This window comes from Salarias fasciatus, chromosome 4 (assembly GCF_902148845.1).
Source record: "Salarias fasciatus chromosome 4, fSalaFa1.1, whole genome shotgun sequence".
Classification (NCBI taxonomy): domain Eukaryota; kingdom Metazoa; phylum Chordata; class Actinopteri; order Blenniiformes; family Blenniidae; genus Salarias; species Salarias fasciatus.
The window spans coordinates 10,564,971-10,581,654 of NC_043748.1; the positions used below are offsets into that span (position 1 = coordinate 10,564,971).

Genomic DNA, 16,684 nt, shown 5'->3' on the forward strand with positions numbered 1-16,684 from the left:
GTAACATGCAACCCTCGTGTGTAATAAACGCTGAGTGCATGCATGTGCGAGCCGCTCGTCTGCTCCCATGTGCTTTTACCAAACAGTTGGATTAGGTTGGTGCAACTCGTTTATGGATGGATGCAAGTGGATTTATTTGAGCAGGGTGGTTGCTTGATGTCAGGATGATTACTGCGCTCGTCTGAAACTGGGAGCGTCACATGCGGTGCGCGCCGCGCTGCTGTGTAAGATAGCAGCCAGAAAGTCCTTATGCTATTAGTAAGGATAATTACCTCTTTAACTTGAGCGAGCATGATGTCTCTTACCATTGAAACAAAGTGAAAGTAATGGAGCGGATAGCATGTTAACGCACATGAATGAATCTTCAAAATTGGAGTTAAGTGAAAGGATTAAATTAAGAGTTAATGATTACGAGATTAACATAGATGGCTGTACGAGAGGAATCTCTATAGTGGTATTATCTGTCGTACAAAGAGGAAGCGGTACAGCAGTCGCACAGGACGAACACACAGTAAACTGAAAGTTTATAAAATCAGGGCAAAGCAACTAATATAATTAAAGATGGATTAGATGTGAAGTAAATAAAATTAAACGACAACAAAAAAAGCTAGTGAGCTTTTTATAGTGATAGTTATCCCATTTCCCAACTACAAAGGCCTTTTTGGGAATTTGAACTGCACACACATTCTTTTGTTTTTTTCTTAATTATTATTAATTATAATATAATATTATTAATAATTTCTTATTTTTACATCAACTGCTGATCTTCACATCATTTGTGACTGGAAACTATCTGCAGCTGAAACTGTGGCTCCAACATTTTTTTGCTTGCAGAAGCAGACTTTTTTCTGATGTTGCACGGCCTGACGTCGCATGCTGCGTTTTGCAAAAAAAAAAAAACAAGTCTTCATATTAGTGCAGCGAGGAGTCATAGTTGCAATTAGATATTTTACTGAAGCTTCTGCTTGCTTCACTGAAAAACAGGACACATTGATCATGAATTGATAAAGAATCAAATTGACAAGCAGAATTGTTAATGGATGGATCATTTCTTAGAAATATCCTTTCCAACTCTTGATTGATGGAAAAAAGTAAAAGTGAGACAGAAAGCTTCTTATAGCTCCTCTGTTTTCCTGCACAGTAACGAGCTTCAGTAATTGTTGCTGCTTTACTGACTTCAAAATGAGTCTGATCTAGTTTGAATCTTTGAATAAGAACGGATAAACAACAACGCAAGTGGAGAATATAGATTAAAGATGCAATCGGAACTGAATACATGTTTATTAGTCGGTTTGCTTTATGTGAGACTTCTGTGTACAAACACACACACACACACACACACACACACACACCCACAGGACTCACCATTGTTGGAGCGGAGTGCCCTGGCGGAGATGCCGTTCGTCCCTATAGGATGATGAACACCGGTTCCATCCACCGCTCCTGCTTCTCCTGGCTGCTTGAGAAGCTCCGTCAGAGTCCTGAGAGGGAGAAAACAAAACATTTATTTACACACTTCAAGCAGCCAGCGCACGATCTCGGAAGAGGGAACACATATTTTCTCGTGAGCCTTCACATGTGTGAACTCATGCAAGAGGAAAAAGAAAATAGAGAGCTCTCCGACCGAGCTGCTGAAACAAAGACGACGGGGGCCGAGAGGAGCGGAGGGCTGGGACGGAGTGGAAAACCAAGTAAAAAACTGGAAAAAATGCACATCATCCGTCCATCTTTTGCCATTTTATCCTGGTCAGGGTTGCCCATCAGCTGACCCTGAGTTCAACACACTCACTCACTTTCACCTTCACTTCCAGGAACATGCAAACTCCACACATAATTTAACCCTGGACTGCTACAAGTTGAAACAGAAAACCGCTAAACCACTGTGACTGTACTGCAAACTTCAGTTATGAAGATCTTAATAGATTTTTCTAAAGATGAAAACAAGTTTGAAAAGACGTTTTCGCATCAATAAACCACAAAATACTGTGGATTAAGTTCAAGAAAGTGAACCGGAAGATGAAAAGAATGAGTCTGCAGTTGTTTTCCAGCTGGGAATGTCAATCATTTATTAAAAAAAAAAAAAAAAAGAGGCAAAAACAACAACTTCCCCTCTTGCCATCTTTCATTGTTTGATGTCTTTGAACAAGTTTTGCTGTCGCCTTGAAACTGGAACACTGACAGGAAGAGGTCCTGGGAAGGAAGATTAACTCTTTCATAAGAAGATCACGGAAACGGCACAAAACAAAACTTTCCAGTGCCGCTCCCAGAGAATCTCTTCTTAATCCCCAAACACACATTATCGGTTTTTGTTTAATTCAATTATTGGATTTAATCGAATTAAAGCCAAGAATCAAGACCATATAATTTGAATGAAAAATTTGAAAAAAATCATATCGATTGCTTACTAAACTTACTTAACAGGAAGTTGCAGTTTCTCATGAACGCTTGTTGTTCATTGTCTAATTATGTTTACTTGCTTTATGCTTCCTAGTCTGCATCATATAGTCTCTTCATATTTGGGTAAGATGTTTCATATCGATGTTTTTTTTTTTTTTAATAGAAGATCGGCAAATCAAATACAACACAAAACATTTCTTTCCGTTCAGATTGACTGACTGTATTATACAGTAACGATGTGAGAAGAACAAAGTTTTCCAGATTGCATTACTGTCACAGATGTGATTGCACAGTTTAATTGCTACAGTCAACAACCCTGACGAAACAAAGATATTACATTCCACTCCGGCGTCTTCGTTACCCACTATTTGCTTTTAATAAGGCAAGAAAAGAGGGGAGAGGAAAAAAAAAAAAAGAACGCCAAAAATAGAAACACATACAAAGTTACATTTTATTTCCACTCAGAAGTCAAAGTCTTTAATTGGGTTTTGAAACTTCAAAGTGTTTGCGCACATTAGCGCGGGTCGGAAACAAGAGAACGCGCCGCATCAACATGTCGCTGTTGACAGGGAAATTACAGCAACATAGTCAACAAATCAGCTGTGACCTCGGCGGCGCCATCAAGAGACCCATGAACGTTTCCTCACTGTTAATCTCACTGTTGAAGTCTCCGCGCTGCTTTCCAAAATGCATTAGAACAATTGTCTTTTTATTAGCCCGCTGCGAAATGGTTGCCCGTGGTCATGAGAGCAGTAAGCATAAAAACATGAACATCAGCACAATATAGTGCAGCCCTACGCAGCAGATGTGCAGGGTGCGGACGGCATTAGGTGAGCACGTCTTTATATACCTACATGTGCTGTCAATGTCTTTATGATTGTAATGCAAACTGGAAAAATGCACATATACATACGTATAGCTTGTTTTGTGTGTCTTGTGTTTTTGGAGATAAATGAGCCTGAAAACATTATTTTCAGGACTGATGCGTCGGGTCAGAGTTCCGGTGTTCCCGTGAGAGGCTTTGATTTAAAGACGCCACAGGCACAAATGTACAGTTAACAGTCTGAAACCAAAGCCATCAGGTGGGAAAAATCTCTGCCTAAATTGGTATTTCTTTCTCCTCTCCCTTGACACACTTTCTGCTGCTCCGGCGCCATTAAGCAATCTTCGGGCAGACCTGTGGAGCCAGCAGCCGTCTGTGGCTGCACTGATTTGCTCCCTGATGAAATGACGGCGGGCTGAGGTGCTGCTCAAGAACGTCCGGCTCAGCGAAAAAACCCTCCTCTGGTAAATTAAAGACAGAAAAATGTTGATTCATTGACATTTCTTCTGTCATATTTTGGCTTTCGAGTGATCGATGGTTCAAGTGAGCGTTCCTTAATGTGTCTGGAAAGGCCGTTATTCACCAACCCACATTTGCTTTCTTGATGGAAATAAATCAAAGCTTTGACTGTCTGGAAGGGACAGGCAAGGACAATAATTACCCACGAACCATCTCTCTGAACAGGACAGTGTATGCGCCACAGGAACTCCCACACTGTACCCAGACATGCATCTCAATTGCCCTTTGCATTTTCTGCTTGCTGGCCAATCCTTTTCTCCTTCTCATCTCATTAATATCTGTCCACTTCCAATCCATTACTCCATTTGTCTTCCTCTCTCGCCCTCCTCTCGTATTCTCCATGGTAATAAGGGAAGCCGAGGCGGGTCGCCCGTCACTCCCTCGTCTTCCCCTCGTCCCCTCCAGAATGCTTAAGAGCGCCATTGTCGAGTACTTGTTGTTCTCTATAAACCCGCTATCTCCCTGGAAACATCCTCTCTTTCTTTCTCTTCCCTTCTAATCCTGTCTGCCTTATCTCCTCAACTTTCTGCATCTGACTCTTCCCCCTCTCGATATCTGCCCCCTTATTTTCATTGCTATGAGCCTTTTATCTCTCTTTGTATCACTTCCTCAACCCCTCTCTCTCTCTCTGATTCTGCCTCTCTTGCTCTCTCTCTCCCTTCGTTGTGTCTGGTCAGTCTCTCAGCCTCTCACCCTTTGGCCCACTTTCTATTTTCTCCCTCCATTCCTCCCCTTTAGTATTCTCAGCCCTTCCTCCCTTGTTCCTCTCCCCCCTCTCCCCGAGGAAGCTGTCACATAAACTATTCCAACTTGCAATATTAGCACTCTTGAAATGATACAAAGTGATCTGAGGACATCAGAGCCTCGTACCAACAAACACACACACACACACACACACACACACACACACACACACACACACACACACACACACACACATCCGCAAAGGGCTCAAACATCAAAAGCTATCTGAATTTAAAAGCCTGTATTTTGTCAGGAGCTTTTAACTCCACCTGCCCTTCACATCTGGGTCTCGGGGCCGCTGAACTTGAATTTGCGGAGGGTATACCTGTTGAGCGGAGTCGCAGGGGCCGACGCGCCGATAAATGCCCCGGCCGTTGTGAAGAAGTGATGCAAATGTGCGCAGCTGAGGTTATGGAGGAAATTTCAAATATGATGTAAACCTCAGAGCAGAATAGCATCCAGCCCGTCTTAATGCCAGGGGAAATCTGGCTCTTTCATGATAAGGGCAAAGCTGCAAGTGCTGACATGCACTTCAAACCACGTTTATATAATTTATATAGTGATATAAAAGAGGGGCGCAGTATAACTGTAGGCCTACGGGGGACAAAGCATCGTGCACATATCATCAGCCGCTGTCGATGTAGGTTATTTTGAGTCATTTTGACAGAAAGTGTGGTTTTGCTGTCAGGCTTCTCTCTGGAATACGTAACATATTGAGAGGTAGCAGACCCACTGAATACAAAACAGGGTTTGAAAACTTCATTTTTTTTTTTTCTTGATTCATGAAATTTTTAAGTCATCGTAAAGTCACAGGCTGAAATTTAAACTGAAATAAGTCTTAGGCCGACTTGCTTGAATACAAATTAAAAACCGCTCGCCGCGCCAGCAGTGTTTTTCTCGTGAAGAGAAAATAGTCATTCAAAAAAAAAAAAAAAAAAATATATATATATATATTTGACTTAGAAAAATAACGGCCCGTAGGGATTCTGCCCCGGCAGTGGGACCCTGGAGCTTTTCTTGTTAAAGTACTGCCACCATGTTTCTCAGAGAAAATATGGCTGTGGGATGACAAACAACCATGCAGCCCTGCATGTTTGACCCTGAGTCAGTCCCAGACACAGAATGAGAAGAAACCAAGAGGCATACATAAACTGCTGTTTAAAAAAGTAAGAAAAAAAAAAAAAAAACAAGAACTGCTTCTCTCTCTTCAGAGCAAGAAGACTTCATCCTGGATACAGTCACAAGACCAGATTTCTGAACATTATACAGGTTATGTAAGCAAAATACAATATTAGACATGCATAATCCTTAAAAAGAAGTATTTTTCTGTAATATTTTCCCTTTAACAAACATTTATGTGGTTTATTTTTTAGTCTGAATCAAACTAACAAAGTTAAATGTCGGTGTTCCTGCCCCCAGTTTCCTTCAATAGTCATATTTAAGTTTTTTTTATATCATCGGTAATGACCTGCTGCGCTGGCTGCGGTATCACCAATGGCCCTTCTTACTCATATTTATGCGCTGGATTAAAAAGCAGCCACAGTTTGCTCGGCCCGACATCATTCAAAGAAAATGGTCTCAGGAAAAAAAAAGGTGATCTCATAACAGCCTTTTAACGTTCAGCTTTAAGGCTGAGGATGGAATGAAATAACAGCCTTTAGTCATGGAGCAGAAAGACTTTTTGCAGGCGGCGAGGTTGTAAATGTAAACATTGATCGCACCGTGAATGTCGTCGGACCCAGCATCTTTGGAGCTTGATACTTAAAACAAATGGTGCATTTATGAGTGACTGGGAAATCAGAAAGGTTCCACTTCCCAGTGGGTGAAAACAGGTTTCCAGAGGAGGATCCGACATTACTCGACATGGCTGCACAGCAAATGTGCATAAATGTAGTTTAAAAACAAAGGTTCCTCTTGAGCTTCTTTTATTAGGTGGAAAATGTCCAAATGGGAACTTTCCCAGTTCCCAGCTGCATGCACACAGCAGAAAGGTTCAGATGTCTCTTCAGTTTCTTTTCAGTTTTACTACCTCCTAAGAGATATACATATTGGATGTAACTTTGATGTGTTTCATTTTACTGTTACTGGTAATATTCAGTGATATCCACTGCTTTCATTTCATTAGTTTTGTTGTTTTCGAAGTATAAGTTGCTTCAGCAAAGCCATTGTTAAATTTATGGAGTGTTGTTTTGTAGATCGTTAATCGATATTTGAGGTTTGCACTCATGCAAAGTCCGATGGAGCTCACACCCAGTTAAATTACTAAAAATGGATTTCTCCAGTAACGCAGGATGGGCTATGAATCAAAAAGTGAATACAGGCTGATGCAGGGACGCTCAAAGTATTTCTCAAACTTATAAACAAGCATGATTCAGCAGAAGCTGGTAGACATCCACCTCAGAGGGGTTTATTCCCTTGAGGTTTGCAGGAACTTCTGGAAAACTCTGAAGAAACATCTCCAGGCAATCTGACGGGCTCAAAGCGCCACATGCTCAGCTTTGTCCTAAATGAGACGAGCTTGATGCCAGAAAATAGAAAAACACTTATTCAGTCAACTTAATTCCACTTAAAATATCCCTCAAAAGATCATTTTATAAGATTCATTTTATTGATGACTGTGACAAGCGACCTCGTCAGCCCGCCGACTGAACACCAGTGTGTTTTACAGCAAAGCAATTTAACATGTGAGATAATGAATTTAAATGGCATCAGGTATACGATCTGCCATCAGAGTCTGTTCAGTCGGGTGTAATCAAACAGGAAGGTTTATCTTGGGCAGGATTAGCCTTCAAAAGTGCTAATATTCACTCAGCATGAAGCTTCTCGGGTAAAAATCTCAGCACTTCATCGGATTCTAACAATTTCACAACATCTTTAAGCTTTTTCACTTAACCCAGAGATGTCTTACATCGATATCTTTAAGTAAGTAGATGGATATTTCCCTTTTTTTAGGTCAATATTCAGAATTAGTAGTGTCTGCCCTTGCGGTTACGGGTATTTTATATCAATAATTAGTGAATGAGAAGCGTATCGAAATTCTTCTCTGTCATCAGTGGTGAATTGAACGAAATACCAGATTAAGAGCATATGAGAATTGGTTGTTCTAATTGTTGAAGCAGGCATTATTAATATATTTTTTTCCACTGCTATCAATTTTTAAACACCCCAAGGGCGTAGTCAGTCATATTTAGTGTGTTCTTTTTTGTAATTAGCACATTATATTGTGGAGCAGTTGGCATAAATAATCTAAAGGCGATCTTGAATTTGAAGCAAATTCCATTTACAGAAATAGTTTCACTCAACAACTGAAACGAGTCACTAGAGACGATTTTTACGCTTCTTTGCGAGATATTCGATCCTCATCGGCAGGCTGTGTCATGTCCTTCGGCTAAAAGTTTTTAATTTTCACATATATTTTAATGAGGCTTGTAAGAAATGAACCAAAACACCCAAATATTGTGATATTGATTCTCCCTGTTTTCTTTTCGGATTTCTTATGAATTTTTAATTATGAGGAGGATTCGTCTCTACAAGTGAATATTTTCTGATTTTGTTTTCTGTTATTTTTCTCAGGCCGTTGATTGCCTATTAGCCTGCTCTGATAGACATTGCCCTTTTGTTTGCTTCCTGTCTCTCTGACTTCTTCTTTAGAAAATATACGGGACGATGGAAAACAAACACACTACTGGTTTGAGAGATACTGAGAAAGGAAAGTGGATAGCATTCCCAAATTAATGACAAAATATATTTTTCTTGTGTTCTAAAATTATATTTTAGGGCAAAAAAATATCAACATATCACCTTGATTTAAGTTTTGTAATTTATTGTGATAAGCCTGACATCATGCAATGACTGAAGTTTGACGATTAGATCGTATCTCATATTTTTGTCTGCGAGTGGCCGTATGTGAGACGGAATCAAGCCGTGTGAAACTAAATCACTGCTCATTGTTTTTCACAACCTTGCAGTGGCCCGGCCCCCGTTGTATAACTAAATGTGCATTATTGTTTCCAATTGTCAAAGAGCATTTGTTGCTAAAAATAAAGTGAGAGAAACACCCCATGGTCATGTAATAAGGCATTCGGTGTTGCACAAACACACACTCACACACACACACACACACACACACACACACACACACACCACAACACTGTTACTCCCCTGGGTTATCACAGCAGTTTGTGGCTGAATCACTCCTCACTGTCACAGCAGGTTAGTTTATATTACACGGCCCCCCATAGATGGTTCTATGGGCCCTGCAACCTCTCAAGGAGCCGAGCATGAAGATGAAACCCTGCAGTTTTAAACACTGATGGTGTATAATTGTGCGCAGTGCTGCTTGCCACCTACAGTGGTGCCACCGGAGAAAACTCCCAACGAACCACGGAAACGCGCATCGCGCTCACACAAGCTGCTCGCTCAGTCAGACACACACACACACACACACACACACACACACACACACACACACACACACACACACAGCTGCCGGTCTCCAACCTACAGTTATGCCTGGAGGGAGTTAATTGATGCCACACAGGAATGACTCACCCCTTAAATCCCATGGGTGGTAATTTCGAGAGGTTACAGTGGGTGGGATTGTTATCGCTGATTTCACAGAAATAATTCACAGAACGAAAAGTGAAATTTCAAACAATCCACCGAACAAAAAGAGGGCAAGTAAAAGTTTTCGTGACGCCCTCGGATCTGTTTTCTCTGTACTTCCTGTTTATTATTAAGAATTCAAAAACCTAAAACAAGCAGAGATGCTTTCTTCATGTCCAAATTATCAGGTTTTCCACCTCCTATTGAATATTACATAATGTGTTTTATTTTTATGTTTTGGAAAACACTTGAGCAATGTGATTACAAGTCGTAGGATTTCCATACTCCTTCATATTGGCTGCGGTGAGACGGTATTTTTTTTTTTTTTTTTTAGCAGCGATTGTTATGTAAATTACATTGAAGTTCAAATTCTTCCAAAAAATTTTGCCTGCAAATTGGTTAGTTGAAACCAAAAAAACAAAAAAACAAAAAAAAAAAACCAAGATGAACCCTTTGAAAGTAGATGAAGAAGGCAGGAGGAGTTTTGCCGTATAAGTTCGTCTGTCTCTTCGTCTCACTTTCCATCTCTTTGTCTCTCGGTGTCATGAAATGACAGAGTCGACGCTTGAAGTCTCTTTTCATCAGTAATTCACTGCAGTGCATCCCACCACTGCTGTCAGAGGCACCCCCGCAACACACACACACACACACACACACACACACACACACACACGATTGATACTCGGCTCAATGGATACCGCAGTGGCACAAGCGGCTGCATGTATCATATCAGAGGGGGTCTCCTACCCCAGTCCCTCTGATGCATAAACATTTGTGCGTGCGCCCGTACACGCCCGCACACACCCACACACTGCGGACATGCGGAGATGCTGTAGCTGCCAGATAGTGCACCCTCGTAGGCTTGGTAGAGAGCCTGGATCTGTCTCCCGCCCTGCGATGCTTCTATTAGAGCTGACAGCTGCCAAATAATGTCCCTTGGCATGGCTGAGTGCCTGCCATGCCAGGGCCTGTTTGTGCTCATGCATACTCCGTCCTCCACTCACATGAGTGTGCATGTATGCAGCCTCGCACTGGGAGAGCTTCATTGCAAAATATTTTGTTTACAAATGTGATAAGGTCACAGACATTACAACAAACCAAAAAAAACAAATGTGTGTAATAGCTCAAAACCTAAATACATGCATCTCATGACAGATATTTTGTCTGATCAAAACCATGAAAAAATACCTCCAAAATGTAATCTCCTGATGTTGTGAATGTTCGTACTTCCTTGTTTAAAGTCTAAAATCATAAATCCTGCCATCGTCTTGAGTGTCTTGCATTAGCCAGCATCTTTCGCTCAATATTGTATTAGTTGAGAGGCTGCATACAGCCTCATTTGATCTTGAGTGCCACTTCAGTGTTTCTGGCTCGGGTTCAAGCATTGTGTTATTTCTGCTACTCTTACCAAAGAAGTGCAATCCCCATTAGAAAATTGACACCCTTGGTCTATATCGGGGTCATCAAACTTTAAAACTGAGAGCCACTTCAAGGGTATCAGGTAATGTGACTCTCTGCTTGTTCCTGAACGCCCAAATAAATGGCGATGGACTCTCGGCCATTTACCGGGCACTCATTGAAATGCTTGAAATGAGATGATTGAATATTTCAAGACTATTTTCCACTTTAGTGGCTTTTAAAATCCAAAAACAGACACATCATCATATGCAATTTGTGTTCACAAAAAAAGTTGTCCAAGATCAAACGTATTTCATGTTTTATAGCTTAAATGTTTCTTAATGTAGAGAAAAATACACTAAAAAGATTTTCAAGAGGCTTTTATTCCACATATGACATGCTGCTGAGGACTGCTGTTCAGCTATAAAATGTTTTTTATAAAAAAAAGTCTAAATATGGCAACTTTGGCCTACGTTTGAAAATGAACTTACTATAATCACACTAGTTTATGTGTGCACAGCGCATCTCATAAGATATCTAGGGGAAAAACACAGTGATGTGAGAAGTGTGAAGCAGAAGGGGTTCAGTAAATCGTTGGGAACATTAAAGGTGCTGTAGGCAGGATTTTGCTAGTCAATGCTAATTTTTCTGTGTTTTCTTTGGATTAAATGTTCCATTAAAGAGTATCCATTGATAATCCTTTAGGAGTGTAGCATAATTGCACTACCGCGAGGGCGCAGCGTTTCCATTTGTCTCTGTTCTGAGCTGAAAAGGAATCTTGACAGCTCCAGGTATCTTTGACCAATCAGAAGAGCCCATGAGGCTCTAACCGTGACTGGTCGAGGGGCGTTCGTCGCACGTTCTTGTGGGAGGGGCTTAACTTGCGCAAGGGCGTGATGTCAGAGAAAACAGGACAGGATTGGCTGTGCTGGGTTTCAGATCGCCATCTTAGATGGGTCAAATCGCCATCTTGCTTAGGTAACCCTAAGCAAGATGGCGGAGATGCGGAATCCTCCCTACAGCACCTTTAATATATGCCGATCTCAGCATTCACTTTAATCACTATTGATTATTGATTAATCACTATTGAATTCACTGTTGGATTTAATGATATGGAGAGATATTCGTTTCTGTTTATCTCAAATTTCGTCAGATGCCTAAGAAAGGGTTAATGGCAGAAAACATTCATATATTATGCGTTGAAGGTTGTAGACAGTTATGCCTCTAAATAGCACTAGATCATCAGAAGAAGGCTCTCTAAATAGTACTAGTTCTGTTCACTTTGTCATAAAAGAAGCTGTTTTTTGCTGCAATTGATCCTTAATCCCTCTTATTCGCCTTTACATTTCTTATTGCTTATAGCTGTGGTATTGCTATATGTTCTGCATTTAGATACCTGCAAGCCTTGTTTCTATTACATCATTTCAGTTCACTGATATTTGATAGATCGATTTAATGCGTCGGCATAATTGGATTAAGTGGGAAGAAAAAAAAATTTAAGTAAATAAATAAATAAAGAGGCGGCATGCTGCAAGCTGCATGAACCAGTTGCTGGCAGGATCTGGGTGCCGTGGCTGCGGCGTTGCTGAGGATGATGTCACAGAAAATACCATATGTCAGCCACTGAGTCACTGCCTGCCTGCGCTCATTATTTTAGGCCATCTTTATTTTAGAAACAACAAAACGCACACACATACATAAGCACACGCACGCGCACGGATTCATTCACCTCAAGGGATTTGTTCTCGAGCATTCATCAGTGTGACGCACACGCAGCCCACGCATGGACACACACGCATACACACATGCACACACACACACACACGTTTCTCAGGAGAATCTATCACCCTGTGAAGAATTGGCGATATTGACGAAATGCAGGTACTCTGCATGCTCTGATGTGAGCTTCACCCATCATTACATGAAGATAGACAGAATCACATTGATCAGTTTGATTGCTGATTTGTTCCAGTCTCAACAGCTCGAAACAAGAAAAAAAGAGCATCAATGTACTTTACGACTCAGACTTTTTATTTTCATAATGTGTCAGTTCCCTTATTATTACTTATTCTGCATTTCATGGCATTGGCCATAATTAATTATATGACTTATGTGTGTTTAACTCAGCACTGATGCAGAGATTATGATGCATTAATCTTTTAATTGTGCACAACTCTGATTTTACCGACGCAGATCAGCATTAAACAAAGATCAATTCACTTCTTAATGTATTTTATGGATGCAGCTCACTACATGTGCATGCAATGCATTGCAGTTCTGTCATGGCAGCACTGATGAATTAGCAACAGCTCAACACTTTCTATGTTTCTATGTTGATGCAAATCTAAAATGTAAGATTGTGGAGCAGAAAACAACTGTGAGTGACTTAATGGAAATATTAACTATAGAAATCATTAATGACAAGGGTAAAAATATATTAGTAAGTTGTGTGTATAGACCGCCGGGGGCAGGTATTGACTCATTCACAGATAAAATCATTGAATTGTTTGAAAATGTTAATAAATCTGTAATCGTGTGTGGGGATTTCAATATAGATATTGGAAACCCTGCAGTAACCAACAATTTTAAAAATTATATGGAAATGGCTGGCCTATGCCCTATGATAACTAAACCAACCAGGATCACTAGTCACAGCGCTTCTATCATAGACAACATATATACAAATATATACGGTGAAATAATTAGTGGCATCTTCATAGTAGATGTAAGTGATCATCTCCCTGTGTTTCTAATCTATGAAAAATTGTGTTTTGATTTTGTGCAAGACAATACTCCAATTGTTATAAGAGATAAATCAAGTAAGGCTTTAGAGGCCTTTAAAGAAGACCTCAAAAAGCAAAATTGGGATCATGTATATGTAAGTAATTTAAATGATGCCTATAATTCATTTATGACTACATTCATAACCTTATATAATAAAAATTGCAAAATGATTAAAATTCGTGGTCAGGATAAGAGAAATACTCATTGTCCATGGATGACAAACGGATTGAAGAATGCATGTAAGAAAAAAAATTACTTATACAAGTTGTTTCTTAAATTGAGAACAAAAGATGCAGAGGTTAAGTATAAAAAATATAAAAATAAACTTGTATCAATTATAAGAATACAAAAAAAGGACTATTATACCAAATTATTGGACAAAAATAAAAATAGCATTAGAAATACATGGAGTATAATAAACACAGTCTTGCATAAAAACAAAGCTAAATCATATATCCCAAACTATTTCACAAAGAATAATGTAGATATCTTTGGTAAAGAGGAAATAGTGAATGAATTTAATGACTTCTTTGTGAATACTGGACCAACTTTATCACAGCATATTCCTAAGGTAAACACAGACAATGATTGTAATATAGCAGAAAATGTAAATAGTATTTTTCTGGAGAGAGTGCATGGGAACGAAATTTTGTCAATTGTGAATAAATTAGCGAACAAAAAATCCAACGATTATACAGACATGAATATGCTGCTGATAAAGAACATTATAGATGCTGTTATTGAACCTTTTACGTATATATGTAATCTGTCATTCACCACCGGACTGTTTCCTGACCATATGAAAGTAGCTAAAATAATACCACTATTTAAAAAAGGTAATAAAAATGATTTTTCAAATTACAGACCCGTGGCTTTGCTATCACAATTTTCAAAGGTATTAGAGAAATTGTTTGTGATTAGACTGAATAAATTTATTGAAACATACAAAATTTTAAGTCCCAGCCAGTATGGTTTTCGTGCAAATCATTCAACTGCAACAGCATTAATGGAGCTGACTGAAGAAATCACCAATGCTATGGACAATAAGCAATTTTTAGTAAGCATCTTTGTCGATCTTCAGAAAGCATTTGATACATTAGACCATGAGATACTTCTGCAAAAATTATACAAATATGGTATCAGAGGAGTCGCACATCAATGGGTCGCAAGTTACCTAAAAGATCGAAGTCAGTTTGTGGAAGTTAATGACACAAAATCCAACTTTTGCAATATAACTTGTGGGGTACCCCAGGGCTCAGTCCTTGGACCAATTCTTTTTCTCCTCTATGTGAATGATATTGTGTCTGCTTCAAATGTACTAAAATGTATTTTATTTGCAGATGATACCACATTGTTTTACACGGGAAAAAACATAAATGAGGTGTTACAAACAGTGGAAAATGAGTTTCAGAAAGTATTACATTGGTTTAATGCTAACAAACTATCTATAAACATTAACAAGACAAAATTTATGGTCTTTACTTGTAAAGAAAAAGATATTGGTGCAAGACTTTCCATTCAAGGGTTAGAGATCGAACGAGTGCACGAAGTAAAGTTCTTGGGTGTTTTAATTGATGAACATTTAACATGGAAATCACACACAGAACGTGTTAAAACAAAATTATCCCAAACTGTTGCTGTGTTACACAAGGTTAAAGAGTCTCTCAATAAGAATGCTTTATTACTGTTGTATAATTCCTTAATTATTCCACATTTGACTTACTGTATAGAAGTGTGGGGAAATGCATGTAAAACCTACCTTGATCCAATTTGCATTTTACAGAAACGTGCTCTTCGTGTTGTAAATGGCAGTGGATACAGAGCTCACACAAATCCAATTTCTTTACAATTAGGAACATTAAAATTTAATGAATTGGTTGAACTTAACGTTCTCAAATGTATGTATAAAGCTCACCAGAAAACATTACCAGAAAACCTGCAAAATAGATTCAAAAAGAAAGAAAGTAAGTATAATTTAAGAGGATCAGATTTTTTTTGTAAACCTAAGTTTAGAACTAAACCAAAGGAAAGGTGTATCTCAGTCCACGGTGTAAATCTATGGAACAGCCTTGAGTGTGAAATCAAAACCTCAAAATCCATCCATTGTTTCAAAAAGAGTGTGAAACTAATTCTGATGGATAGATACAAAGACGCCATGTAGGACATCTTTGAAATTTGTGTTGTATGATGACAACTTGTTTTTTTGTTATGTATTGTTTCTTTGTTATGTATTGAATGTAGCGCGCACATCGGAAGTTTAAAGGATTTCTGAATTGACAAGGGGCAGATATTATAAGCTTTTGCTTCTTTCTGTACCTTTTCATTCATATCTGTGCTGAAGTATGCAGATGCAAGTATGTTGCATTCACTTTTTGTTTTATTTAAATGAATGAAATAAATAAATCAAATCAAAAAAAATCAAACTTTCTCATCTCGGAACAAAGTCTGTATTATCTGCTTGTTAGCAGGGTGTGTGACCTGCAGAGTTGTGTGACCTTGGGTCGCCACCTCAGGCACAGACACATGGCGCTGGCTGCAGGCTCCGCTCAGGAAGGTGAGGCGCACATAATGTAAAGACCATAGCGGGATTAATGGGTAGATGAATGTCAGATCCTGACTGTGCTAATTCTGGAGTTCTGCGGCGAGACGCAGTGTTTCAGAGTTTCCCAGATGGGGGCTCTTTGTGGCTGAGGGGCTGCAGCTGGTTCACCAGCAGTGTGCGGCGTCAGTGCACGTGCAGCTTGATCGGATACCGAAAATGCCTCAATGCAGGTTCTCCTTGTCTTCACACAAATTTACTCCAGAGGTCTCACAGGTTATCGTGCTGTTGCACGTTGCAGGCCGTGGCACTTTTAAGCGCTATTTTCTTCTGGTGCTGTTGCCTCTAATCTCCGAAGATCAGATTAACCTTGTCTGATCAGAGCGGCTCTGTTGTTCACCCACTTAAAACAAAACAATCCAGCGCTGTGTTAGAAGCCGTCCAATAACTTTGATGCAACGCAATGTAATACAACAGCAAGCAAGGCTACAAAAAGCTTTGTGATGCGCCGCAGCAGAAGTGGGAGGCAGCAGTCAACCTGTGTTTAGCTCATGACACACATTCACACATGCACAGATATTCCCTTCACACTGCATTCGGCTCAAAGTTCAGCCTCGTACACAGACATCAAAGTGCTGTGCAATATGTAGTTTGTCAGAGGGTTTATACACACACACTCACACACACACGCAGGCATACACCTACAGTGCAAGGACGCTCTGACAATGCAGCTTAATACACTAATGGATAAGCAACTCTCAGAGCCAACAATTCTTGTTACTCGTTTGTCATGAAACCACACACACACACACACTGAACCACACATGCACTCGTGTACAGTAGGTCTGATCCTGGCGTTCCCCTTCACATGAGTG

The 16,684-nt window shown here is 39.7% G+C and overlaps 1 protein-coding gene across 1 annotated transcript in view; it reads right to left on the minus strand.

Moving 5' to 3' along the window:
- The window catches only part of LOC115387279 (protein shisa-8-like), a 101,241-nt gene that overhangs the window by 61,598 nt on the left and 22,959 nt on the right, over positions 1–16,684 (minus strand). The window contains exon 3 of the mRNA XM_030089936.1: positions 1,366–1,481. Within this exon, the coding sequence (XP_029945796.1) occupies positions 1,366–1,481 (116 nt within the window). The remainder of the gene's footprint in view (positions 1–1,365; positions 1,482–16,684) is intronic.